General features: G+C 45.9%; 1 protein-coding gene across 42 annotated transcripts in view; it reads right to left on the bottom strand.

Moving 5' to 3' along the window:
• EPB41 (erythrocyte membrane protein band 4.1) overlaps positions 1-13,285 on the bottom strand; it is an 85,696-nt gene that overhangs the window by 26,419 nt on the left and 45,992 nt on the right. For 33 of the 42 annotated variants that reach the window (XR_004781516.2, XM_050715139.1, XM_050715135.1 and 30 more), the window contains 9 exons: positions 13,193-13,235; positions 10,930-11,005; positions 10,164-10,382; positions 7,847-7,934; positions 7,113-7,265; positions 6,251-6,348; positions 5,729-5,901; positions 4,829-4,945; positions 609-820 (listed from right to left, as the gene is read on the bottom strand). Coding sequence is in view for 41 of the 42 variants with exons in the window: in XM_050715139.1 (XP_050571096.1) it covers positions 609-820; positions 4,829-4,945; positions 5,729-5,901; positions 6,251-6,348; positions 7,113-7,265; positions 7,847-7,934; positions 10,164-10,382; positions 10,930-11,005; positions 13,193-13,235 (1,179 nt within the window). In the remaining variant the exon portion in view is untranslated. The remainder of the gene's footprint in view (positions 1-608; positions 821-4,828; positions 4,946-5,728; positions 5,902-6,250; positions 6,349-7,112; positions 7,266-7,846; positions 7,935-10,163; positions 10,383-10,929; positions 11,006-13,192; positions 13,236-13,285) is intronic. The other 9 variants (XM_050715145.1, XM_050715147.1, XM_050715148.1 and 6 more) reach the window with 1 other exon arrangement.

Here is a 13,285-nt window from a genome sequence, read left to right as displayed (position 1 = left end):
AACACCAGCAAAGGTCTCAGACATCTGTGGAAAGCGTGAGCATTCTCTAAAAAATTTCATTTAAATAATCCCCCTTCAAGGTCTGAACAGCACCGTTAACAATAAAAGTTTCTGCCTAGTTTTCAGAAACACCCAGGGAAAGCACATCAATTTAAAACACCTTTGCATTTAGACACTTGGCTGCAGACCTGGTCTGTGTCGCTGCTTTCACTGGAATCCCTCCTGCTGTCATACCAGCAAACAGCAGACACAGCTTAGCAAAGGGTGAGCCCCAAAATTCAAGTACCATGAACTCAAATATTAATGTGTGCAATTCTTGCCCATTTTTTAATTGATGTATCAGCAAGACGGGTTTAGGCTGGAACTACCACAGGCAGAACTACCCTGCCTTCACGTGGACATCCTCCTCCTTGTATCCTGAGGGGCAGGGCTGGGAATTCTCTCGGTCCCACATCCCCGTACATCCCTCCCATCCACTGCCTGGGTGAGGAATCCCCTTCATCATCACTGAGGAAGGGAAGGTGCCCAGAGCTGCTGCTCGGGCTGGTTTTGAGCTGCGGCTCCAGCCTGGCACCAGCCTCTTCCAAAGAGAGCCCGGACTGCCATACCTTGGATGCATCAGCTGGCTCTGCCTTGGCTCTCTCTGGTGGGATCTCTTCGCGCTTGGTCTCAGCTTTCACTGCTTCCTTTTCTGCTTTGGACACAGCGATGGCTTCCTTCACATCGGACTTAGCTGGGACAGCTTCAGTGAGGTGGCTCTGGGCGATGGCCGGGGCAGAGGTGGGCCGGGGGCTCCTCTCGGGTGTTATCACTGCCACTGCTGAGGGTGGGAGAGACAGACAGCAACAAGGTTCAGAGCAGTCAAAGCTCCGGGCAAAGTCTTCCCGAATTACAGTGCTGCAGTTTCAAGAGAAAGGGAGGAGGGAGAAGGGGGGAAAGGGGGAAAAAGAAAGAAGATGTTGAGCAAAGCAGCTTGTGCGTTTAGTATGGGAAAGTTGAGATTATTTTCCTTATGGTTGAAATAAAATAAAATAAAACCCCACACGAGATGGTTTACTAAAAGCAAGCTTGCACTCTGCAGAGAAGCCACGCCAGAAAGGCTAATCTATTTCTGACGTTGTGCCATTGATTCCTGGGTCTTTCAGACACAAGCGAAACAGAAGTCCATTACGATGCAACCTTTAAAATAGAAACACTTAAGAGCTGTGGTGAATTCCTGACCTCCTTTGGATGTCCTCAACCAGAAACAGATCGTCTCTGGAAGAGCGACACTGCTTTTTCCCCCATTTCCCCAAACTTCTCATCAATCCAGTGAAGATAAAACCAAACAAACCCTACAAGCATTTCTCCATAAAACTTTACAGCAACATCCAGGTGGCCTTCAAAGCAGACTCACGATGTGGTCTGAGATGGATAACTCCTGCTGCAGCACAAGACACCGCCCTGAGAAGATATCCATTATCTCCAAATGGGTGAAAGTGCAGAAATTAACAACATGCTTCAAAGAAATCGTCTTTCAAGAGGATGACTGTCTTAAACAAGAGCACTAGGTATGCACAAAATCAACCGCCTCCTTCTTTCCTTGAGTTCTGACTTCCCGGACACACTCCTGATCCCTGAGAGCTGACACTTCCAGCAATATTCAATCTAATCCTGGGCAACAAAGCCAGCCTGCAAGTAATTCACGGTGCTTATCTGTAGACACGATGAGCTATTTAGTTCTCCTGATGCTGCTTTTTTGGCTGTTCCACTAAAAATATACCTAGTCATATTTTAAAAGTCATAGTTTATAAAAGAAAAGTCACAATGTGTGAATTACTGCAGCCAATACTAGGTTACAAGTGTCCATCCAGCTAGTCAAAGACACCAGAAAAATTGGCAATAAAAAAGAAATTATAATTTTAAGTAACTCCTTGATGAGAGTTGCCATTTCACCTTTCACTGAGCAGATAACTGCATCTCATCTGGGTGTCTAAAAAGTGTACGGAATCAGGTATCCATGTGGTCAAAAACTTGCAAGACAGTCAAAAAAGCAAGACCCTGATTTGTCAGAGACCAAAATTCCACTTCTAAAACAAACTCCTGGAGACTGGGTCTTGCTGCAAATCCACACTAGAAGCCCAAGCCACCACTGCTCCCTGCACCCTCTCTGCCATTCTTCAGCAGACAGCTCATTTCCGTGCGCCAGGTATTTTGTTATCCTTTCACAAAGGCAAACGGCCCAGTGTCTTGGTGTTATTTATGCCCCAGAAGCGGTGACAGCTGCCGGAGAGGTTGTACGCAGGGGCTGTGACATGGCAGACACGGTCAGGCTTAGAACGACGACACACAAACCATACGGGTGGGAAGAGCCGTCGCGGTGGTATCCGGCTCCTGCAGGACCTGCTCTAATTCTCTCATCACCACCAATTTTTCTTCCTCTTCTTCAACTGGGCTTATCTCAACATTGCCAAGAACACATTTGGCTAAAAATGTTTTGTGTGTGTTAAAATGGCACCTTGAAAACCAAACAGAAAGGGAAATACTGCCAGCAGTAAATCTGCATGGCCGCCTCTCTTTAGGGACTTGTGCTTCTTTCACAGTGCTTCAGAGCATCGAGACACAGCAAAAATGATAAAAGGCACCGGGCTTTCCCTTTGCCATTCAACGATGAGCTGTGTTCTGTCCAGAACTGCGTTACTCTGGTTAGGTTTACTTGATTAACTGCCTCTAGCTCTTCTGATATGCTGCTCTGGATTTAAACACAGTACAAAGCGCTACTCCAAAGTACACGACTTAAAATATTGATCTTTATCATCCTGGCCAAGAAAATGGTACATATTCGAAGGGAAGTGTCAAGAGGAGGAAAAAGGGTGAAGGAGGTGAGTAAGAAGAAGGGGTGGCAGCAGTAGGAGACTCTTAGACGTGCTCAGGTTCGGGGCTAACACAGTCGCTGCTGTTTGCTCTGCTGTAGCAAGTACAAAGTGCGAGGACTGGTTCGGTATTTGCTGTAATATTCACAAAACCAGGTGAAGTTCGCAGTTACCCCCTCCACACCTTCAGTCTCCTCTTTCTGTAACGACCGACCCTGCTTCGAGTTATGACGGGGGCGTAGCTGTGAAGCTGCTGAAAGAAAACCCAGCTGGGGAGGAGCGGCATGGAGGTAACCCCCACAGCCTGATTTTTAGGGACAGTGACCCGGGAGCATTAGAAGGCCAACACACACAGCTGCCATTAATTCCAGCACACAGCCAAGCCACTGCACGACACTCCACTCGCGTTTCACGCAGAGGCAAACCCTGGTAAGAAACACTCGAGGGTTACAGCGGCAGGGTCCAGCACACCTGCGAAAGCTACCCTGCGATTTTAATGGCATTAACACCACTGCAAACAACGCAGCCTCTGTCTTACAGCACTTCAACCACTTCAACCCCGCAGGCTGCGGCGCGGGCAGCCGACACCGCGCTGCTGCGGCTGTACCTGACCGCTTCTGCAACGGTTCTGGCGGCTTTGGCTTGGCAACGGGAACCTGAGCCACCTCTACCTTCTCCTCCTCCTCCTCCTCTTCCTCCTCTGCAATGGGTTTCATTTCAAAATTTTCAAGCATGTGCTTGGCTAGAAAGAGTTTTGCATGCATTAGTAAAGCGTCTGGAGACCGGCGCAGACACACAACAGTCACCGCAGCACAGCACAGCTCAGATTCCTCAACCAGGCAGCACCTGAGAACAGCAACGAGTTTCTAAACCAGGTTGATTAGTAATAATTCTCCACAGTGCAACTGTCTGTCAGTCCTTCTAGCACTGCCAGTCCCAACAGTGGATTAGGTGAGAGTTAAAAGCAACGTGAAAAAGCTTTGTGAGCTTCTTTCCTAGGCAGGGACAGAGCTGAGCTATGGGGGGACAGGAAAACTGGTCTCGAGCACCTCGCTCGCTCCCAGCTCTCAAATCTGAAAGTTAAGAACATGCAGCCATCTGTCCTGGGGTCTTAAATCTTAACTCTCCGTCTTCTGCTTTTACAGCAATGGGTTTTCACTGCCAGGCTATGCTGACTAGTAGGAATAGAGAGGGAGACAGAGGTAGAGGAGTCAGCCACGTCACTCAAGGAAACCTTGATCTAGATTTCAGACCAGAAAAGCAGTGATGTCAAAAGCACACTGTAAAATCTTCAAGGTAGAAGAAGGGAAGTAGAAAAGCACACAATGCATTTGCATATGAATTATCTCCAGTCCTAACGCAGCACAGGCATTCCCTATTTATGTGAGGAAGAAAGTAAGTATTTGACACCACTACTGCTATGATACACTCATTAATATTCAAATATACTGTTGTACCTACAAACCTCTGTTTAGTGGGCATTAATATTTATAGTAATACCTATCTTAAGAGAAATCTAGGCTCCATGTAGCAAAATGGAAGGCATTTCTCAAAACCACCAACAGAAACCAAAATAGGCTTAAAAATTGCAAGCAGTTCCAGGGATGAAGTCTTTCAGAAGCTTTACAAGAAGTTTCAGGATCACAGGTAAAGAACTTTGAAGTTTTCTAATCCACATTTATAAAACCACCAAAATTTAATAAGGAGACAGGTCTTAAGTGCCAGTACATCCTAAACATTCCCCCACCTCCCCAAATTACTGTCCAGCCAGGTGCAAGGCAGAAATTTAACAAGTCTCCAGACTCCCAGAGCTGCCCATCCTCTGACTGCGAAACTCTTCTTGCAAAGAAACGAAAAAGAAAGCCGCCAGGTTTGGTGAAACTTTTCAGAGTTGTCAGGAACAAGCATGTAAAGGCGTCTCAGTGGGGAAAGGATAGGAAAGGCGCTGCAGAGATTTGTAGCCACCACCGCTATACCTGGCTTCTCTGGGAACTGATCCGCGGGTTTTGGTTCAGGAACCTCAACCACCACCACCTCCTCCTGCTTCTCTTCCTCTACGGCTCTGAACTCAACTTTTTGAGTCGCACGTTTAGCTGAAGAAATGGCGCACATGTTAACAACTGCCCACACAGCAGATGGAGAAAGGCTGCAGACTTCAACCGGGACAGAAGCGTTACATTCACAGGCTGCTCTTTCCATGCTCTGACATTCAGGTATGGGATTGCAGCCCCGGGTCCTGATTTTACAAGCACCCCACGACCCAGCTCACGGGCAACAAACTCACGCACTCCCCCTTTCACACCTCACCTCCTCTAGTCTGCTGCTACCGTTTGGAAATGTCAGGGAAGAGCCCACCTAATCGATGTGCCACAAACTCCAGTATTAGCATCCCTTTAACAGACACCAACAAAGTTTCAAACAGCAGTGGCAAAACTCTCCCCATCGAGGCAAATAATGTAATTTAAGAAGCTACATTAAACAAACATCCTAGTATAGGGTAATTCCTCATTTGCTAAGAGGAAAACGTGCTGAGGTTGAACGAGGAAATACCAGAACTTTGCAATAAACCTTCAACACCCACCTACATCCATGCATCTTTTTTGTCAGCCACTTCTTGGTGGTACTACTATTTGGTTTATCTTTTATATCCAGGTATTAAAGTGAAAAGTTATGCTTTTTTTCTTTTCTAAATAAAGAAGGGAATCTAGTAGTATTTAAATAGTACCTAAAAGTTTTCAAAGTAGTCAAAACTCTAAATCCACTAAATCACCTTTCACCTCTCATCAAAGCAAGAGTCAGACACGCAGCAAGTGAACAGCATCGTGCTGGATCCAGTCAGGATGCTGCTGGAAAGCGACGAAGCGCCAGGCACCAACCTCCATCGAGACTCCTGGAGGCCCGCTTGCTCGCTGTCCTCTCAAACTGGGGTGCGGGTCTGTCGATCATGGCGCTCGCCTGCCTGGTCTGTGCCTGCGTCCGGCCGCTGTAGCGGAACTTGGAGCCCAGCGCCAGGAACCTGCTCTTGGGGATCGCCTCGGTGGAAGTCAGCCTGAAAACCACATACGCATGTTTTAAAAGCATGCCTCCGGATCTAGGAAGCAGCACGTAAAGGGAAATTAAAATACATTTGTATTATTTTAATTTGAAAGCAGTCTCTGCATATGCTCAATTAACGAAACAACACATACTAACAATAAACACCACATCTATGTAAGACAGAAGACCTCACGTGGAAGCTGCCTAGAAATTTATTGCAACAAACAATTTCCCTGCAATCATTTCACTCCACTTGTTGCTGAACCCTAAGAACACTGAAGGAGTGTTCATTTTCAGCTGCTCCCCTACAGCATTAGTTAGTCAACACTGACAAAGACAAGCCTGCTGTTTAGAAAACTCACCTGAAAAACGTGTGATGCTCAACACAAACTTTCCACAGCTTCTTTGCTGCCCGGTAACTAGGTAGCTTGAATCCAATTGTACTTTCATACTGTTCTTGCTGCAGGAAACACAAGTTATTTAGGTTTAGCAAGAAGTAAATGTGGCAAGAAGCAAGGTCCCCAGCCCACTGACCTGCCCTGCCTGCAGCTCTTGGCCAAGAGCCCTGTGCTCGCTCCATGGGCTGTGGCAGTTGAAGCACGAGGAGGAAGGGAAGGAGGAAAGAGGCAGACCCACACTGCAGCCTCTCTCCAAGCGCCCAGGCACAAATTTGCGCACTCTCCACTGCTGTACTACAGACCCAGGCACCTGCTGCAGGAGGCGTGAGCAGAGAGCCATGGCCCCAGCCTCCAGGAAGCACTTCCAGCAGCAGCCTGGCTGCTTTGCCATGGCTGCCTCTCAGCCACCTCCCCTCTCCTCTGTCCGAGGCAGGCTAAGGGAAAAGGGATGTGTATTTGCCTCCTTGTTGTTGTTGTTTTTAAGTGAAAGTGAGACAAAAAGCCTTTGAATTGCCAGGTTTCCAAAAAAGGAGGAAGTCCTCTATCAATTTCAGCTGGGAACTGCTTTCAGCCTGGATGTGGGAATACCACACTGTGCCAGGAGGTGGTGCTGGATGACACCTTAAAGCTTCCACCGTTTCTTTTAGCGCTTCAGCAAAGTCACTGCACTCTACTTGAAGAGCAGAACTTACAACCAAGTCAAGATCAGAAACACAGGAGAGTGTAAAATGCCCACTCAGCAGAAAGCTTGCTACCTTCCAGTTTTTTTAGTTGGTGATAATTAGAAAGTAGTTGAACAAAACAGCCCAAGGAAGTCACAACGTACCTCCCCTGGCCGAATCTTAATAAAGAAGCTGCTGCGTTTGTAGGAAATCTTCAGGACTTTGGGCCAAGGAAAGCGGTTGATTCTCAGCTTATCTTTGTAAACAAGAAGGCCACTGGAACAGACTCCCAGAGTGATATCCACTCCTTCCAAGTCCTGAGAAAGAAAATGAAGATTTAAGCGGAGACCGGTGTCAAGGTTACAAGTTTCAGGTCAATGTCTATCTTCCAAATTACTCCAAATTATTTTGTCTTTCCTTGAGGCTCTTAATTCATCCCCCCACCTCCCAGACTTCCATTTTCAGCTCCTTATGCAGCCAGGGCCAGACTTGCTTTTCCTTCACGTTTCTTCTTACGGTCTCCTCCCTTCTGCGATGCTGTTTGCTCAAGGGGCTGTGCCTAGAGCCTACCCTGCATTTCTCTGAGAGCAGCAGCTCACCTCACAGGGAGCGGCTCACCTTGCAGGCTCCTCAGAGCAAGGACCCATGTACATCAGCAGCTTTGTTAAGCTTCCTATAATATTTAAATAATGAGTAATCAGGAAGAATCATTTCTCTTACAATGCTTGCAACAATGCCTGGAGCATTTCTTTTGTGTGTCTATGCTTTTGTAAGAGTAGCCAGCTTACTTCCTATATCCTTCAAAGGGAGCTTCCTGAAATGGGTAAACTTGCTCCTAACAAGGGAAGAACAGTCAATTTACAAGATCTACAGTTGGTGCACACACACTGATTCTCACCTTGGCTTGGTGAAGGTCAACTCCGTACATGGACAGCTTTTTTGCATTCTCAAGAAATTCCAGATCTGCTTGGGCTGGAGTCATGGATCTGGGGAAAGAGAGGAAGGGCTTGGTATTCTCACAAATGGAGAGTTAAGAGGGGACACATCAGACTTCACAGAACCATTTACTTGTTAGATCTTTTGCTTTGAACACAAACAAATCTGTGCCCAGATGATTAATTATTAAGGTACTCAGAATGCACAAATTTGTGCTTTGAGACATCCTCATGAACAGATGCACTGTGTTTCTGCGGAGCACTACAGACACCAGACTTGAAAGCAAGCTATGTGGCGAGGAAGTGCAGGGTACAAAACTTGATGCTGTGGAAGAAACACCAATTAAGCTGAAGGCAAAGGGTGACACGTACTGTGCACCTAGAAGTACCGCCTTGAGACCTTCCCAAACCCAGCTATTGTTCTCCAAACGAAAGGCAAGGACAGCTGAAATCACTTAGCAGAGATCCCTGCTGGGGCAGACTAGATGAATGAGACGTTTTCTGGGAACAGATGGTACCCTGTCTGCAGGAGAGGCAACACATCAGAACCTCCCTTAAGAGAAACATCCCGATAATGGAGGCTATTATCGGTGTTATTGAAGCGCCCTTGTTAATAAGTTTCTGTTGTGCAAGGTGCCTCTCACAGCTCTGCTGGGGGAGTATTCAGTTGCATACATTTCATTTTGTTCGCTGCTTTGATATCTTTCTTACTGAACACCCGCATACATCTCGTGGGCAACGTAAATAGAGGTATTTAGTGGTGCTGGACAATGAGCACAGTGAGGACGATCCCCTGTGCAAGACCTGAGAGCAGTGACCATCTCCAGAACACGCTTTGTGCTTTGCAAATAAAGCAGCAAGAGACAGAGCATAGCTCAGCAGGTAAGTTTTCCACTGGACAGTTTAACGTTAGAATATGGATGAGAAATGAAACGGGGACAGATTATAACCTTCCTCCTGCACACACCAGTTCATTAAATAAATCTACATCCCATACTGTGAAGCAGCCTTGTAATGCAGCCATGAATAATTCAGCAATGCGATCTGCCACTTCCAGGACAGCTGACGGCCTTTGACTTCAAGTCATGAAGCCTGTCAGTGGCCCAGTACTTATTTTCCCTCATTTCCTCTCCTCTCAGTGCAAATGGAGGGGAATCAATTTAGAGTATCGATTTGCGGGGTTGAGTGAGGTGTTAATTGTAGCTTTGGTAACAGCCAGGGGCGTCCGTCCACCCTCTACTGCTGCACTTAGGTTATTAGCTTCCATGTGCCTGCAAGAAGGTCTCTGCTCTGCTCTGCTCTCGTTATTAGTGTCACAGCCAGCAGCTTTCCACAGGTCAAGGGGCTCCACAAGGCCTCAGTATCTGGGAGCAGTTTTATGGGCTTTTTTCCCCCAAAGCCCAAACGTACTGATCTGAACTGTGAACTCTGAACTGTGCAGAAGCTGCTTGCTGGCCACGGATGCTCTCCATGTCACTAAGCACAGTGCTCTGCGGAGCTTCTGCGATCAAAGCACTCGAGAGCATCTAGAAAAACAAGCTCAAAATGATGACGAAGAGGTTCTGCTGTTATGACTCTCAAATCTCGTATCAGAAGGACTCACAGGAATCTTCCAACCTCACCAGAACAAGACACATCTGCCCAGATCACTGCTGCACTCAGAAACACGAGGAGGAGAGCCTAGCTGCAGCTTTATACCTCAAGCATTATCTGGAATACTTCCACATTATAACACACTACTTAATAACAGGCGGCAGAAAACCCCAAACATGCTGCAGGCTACACAGAGAGACAGGATCTGTTCCAACCAGACTACAATCCAAAAAAAATATAATTTCAAAAATCCAAAAAAAAAATCCAAAATAAATCCAAAAGCAGAAAAACAAAAAGACAAAGAACAAGGTTGAAAGAAGCAAACTTTTCACATGAAGTAAAGCCCACTTTCATGGATATTGTTGAGAAGAAGCACCCACATGGGGCACCTGTTAAAAAAAACTAAATGAAAAGCATAGTTTCTTCTTCAAGCAGCAAGAAAGAATCCCATACACTGGAAGGATTCTGCTGTAACTTTAAAATATTAGATCTTTTTAGATTAGCTGATTTTTTAAGTAACTGAAAATTCACACCTTACTGCTAAAGCTTCTGTTGCTGCCATAAAAATTGGTGCAGCATGAAACCAAAACCATAGAGCAGAGGTAGGAAAAATACCAGAAAGTCCCATTATTCCACCTGCTGCCTTTATGCTGCCATGCACAAATGAATTCAGCCACTGTACCTTACCTGTATGTTTTATGAAGTTCCATAACCTTCTCTTCAAGCTCTTTAGTCTGGTTTGGGGCCAGTTTAAATTCACTGATATAATCTGCGCTGTGTAGATCAGGGTCATAGTCTCCCAACTCGGACTGGACTGTGTACGAGCCCAGCAGAGCCAAAGTCGCAAAGGAACAAGGCAGCCGCCCCGTAACGATGTCTTGTCGAAGCTGAAGACACAAGTAATACCTTTGGGGAATAAAAACAAAAAACGCTATTAACAGAGAATATACTGACCTTAAGAAACTTGTTCCCGAGCACTGAACATCTTTTTTTATACTACTGATGAATGAAGCATGATGTTTGTTTCTAACATGTATTTTTAATTATGGGGCAACATTCACACAGTCAAGAGCATGGAGGATAGAAGGACCTAAGGTCACCTCTGCTCTGGAAAAGAAGCAGAGGACACTTACTATCAGAAGAAATTATTTTAGAATAGACGTGTACTTTTCTATTCAAATATACATGTGCCAGGATCATCAACGGCACTGCTTTATGCATGTGGACTTCAGTGAAGAGAGGGAACATTCCCACACACAGGACCACTAAAACCAAACAACAGTAACCCCTCCCAACAGTTCCTCAAGACATTGATCATCTTGTTGAAGGACAAAATAACACTTCAGTATTAACAATTTCTACTCAATCATCCAGTTCCTGTGGTTTCCCAAAACTGCTCGCTGCTTTGCTCGGTAAGCTCACTATCTGGTAGCACAATTAGCAGGGAACTCACCTCGTTATATCCTCTGTCAGTTGTGCGGGATCTGGTGGATAAAACTTGACATTGAAGGTAAAATCCCAGGGGCCTCCTGAAATTACAAAGAAATGTTGGAGAAAAATAAGCTCACCAGAACAGCTTCACGATAGGCAGCTATGAGATGATAATACTGATTTTTAATGCTGCTCACTCACACTGCTAGCTGCTGCTTAAGCAGGCGGTGTAAGACATGATTTCATTTACAAGAGCTAGGAAACATGTGCGAACAAACAAAGCAGGGCAGACAAGTACACGTGAAAGATGTCACAACTTGTGGAAAAAGGAATAAATTCATTGCTAAGAGGCTAACTTACTCAAATATTTTTTCACTGATTAAAAAAAAAGATTCACGAAGAGAGGTCGGACATGTGCCATAGGTTAATGAATTGGTATTTTATCACTTGACCCAATTTTCAAATTTCTCGTAAGGAACAGATGTGCTAATCCACTCAACAGCCTAATGCGCTGTGGTCGTGTGGTTGGACCACAGCTGAACCTCAGCACAATGCAAGCATCAGTCTCTGGAAGAAACAGTGAGCGCTGCGACAGGAAGAGCTTGACAAGTCGAGACCTAAATACTCCAATGAAGCTTGCTGCAAACCTCGTGCAGCAATGCTGCACACTTTAAATGGAGCGAGGGCTCCCTTAATTGTATCTACAATAGACATTATTTGTGGTATGGTTAGCCTCTGCCTAGCTAAGTAAGACACCGCACGACTTACTCGTGTACACTGTCATGCGTACCTAAAATGCAGCTCTCCATCACCCCACACAGCAACCACACAAGTGCAGCTTTGGGACTAATATTTAATAGTGTGCGTGTACATCGCATGCTGGTGTAGGAACAGCCAAATGAGAATTGCTTGCCTACGGTGGAAATGCCCCCTGCCTCCTCTTTTAAGCAGGACAGTAAAGCTACCAAATTTTTTATCTTTCTTAACAGTTAATCCTTAACTCTTTCTGAAGAGTTCGAGCCAAGGCTCCCTCTCTTCCTCGAAAAGAATAATCATGTTTAGCCACAGAAAATCGTCCTGACAGACCCGTTAAGCACTCCAGAACTAATTTTCAGTCGCAGCTCTCCCCTGCTGTGCCCTTTAGCAGTGTAGTTCAAAATATTTATGTCAGAAAGCCAAGATACCCTTGCTGTTAACTTGCTAAGGGATTTATCAAAATCGCAACCACACCATTTATGGATTTACTTCTTAGGCAACACCGCAAATGGCATTGAACACAAGGCACCTTGCCTTCATTATACAGAGTTCAACATAAGTTATTTCAAGAAGACAGCTTAGGTAGCAGAGTTTTCCTGTGCATTGCAAGGGAGACGCAGAGACTGGCTCCCTGTACATGTACACCAACACGACTTCAAGTAAACTCCAGTAACGTGCCATTTAAAGCATCTCACAGGGATGGATCGTACAGCAGGTTGTTTGTTACCCATATTTGCTGAATTTTACCTGCACTGCACTGCAAGGCAGGAGCAGCTCCTGCCCTTTACACACATCCTGTTATTGACTCAAAGAGAAGCTGATAAAAGCAGGAACTTTTCCTACTCCACAGCCCTGCAGCATTTCCCCCCCGGGCAGTGCTGACACGCCTCGTCCTGCGCCCCCACCACGCATACAGAGAGCAGCGTTTGACTCGTGAGGCTGTCAGACCTTAGACTTGTTCCTGAAACAAAACAAAAGCCTCTGGAGTTTATTTAACTTTGACACTGCCCTCGTCTTGAACTAATTCAGTGGTAGCAGAACTTAAAATACTCCAGAGAGCATCTGGCATTTGTCCTGATACTACTCGAGCCCTTTGTTTATCATTCCAGTACCCTGATTTGGGCTCCGAAACAGCCTCGGAGTCCACGAAACCTTGCTCCAGCAGGCAACTTTGCTCAGGCTCTCCCCAGCTCCTTTTGGCTTTAAATGGTGCCCACTGACATCTACTTTCCCATCCCATTTCAGTGCTGCATGGTAGTGAGGACAGCATGGCTTTGCACAGGACGAACACATCCCTGGCTATGTTTTTGCAAGGAAATCACACTTTTCCTTAATTCTAGAGCATCACCAAGTACTGAAGAAAAAGAGAAAGGAAGCACAGACTGCTTGAACTTGAGCTGATCCCTGCCAGACACCCTGACTTGAACTCTCACCGATCCCTGGGCACTCAGGACTGCGCCCAGAACCACACACACTCAGGGAAGGGAGAGAAGCCACACACACCCACATGATAAATTTGATCTACTTACCATGAACCTGTTTTTTTATTTCTTTGGCAGGATCCAGCCATGTCTGTAAGAGGATAAAAACATTCACAGTTTAACAGACGTTACAGAAACACC

Source organism: Cygnus atratus, chromosome 23, assembly GCF_013377495.2.
Source record: "Cygnus atratus isolate AKBS03 ecotype Queensland, Australia chromosome 23, CAtr_DNAZoo_HiC_assembly, whole genome shotgun sequence".
Lineage (NCBI taxonomy): Eukaryota > Metazoa > Chordata > Aves > Anseriformes > Anatidae > Cygnus > Cygnus atratus.
This window is presented reverse-complemented; position numbering and strand designations above follow the sequence as displayed.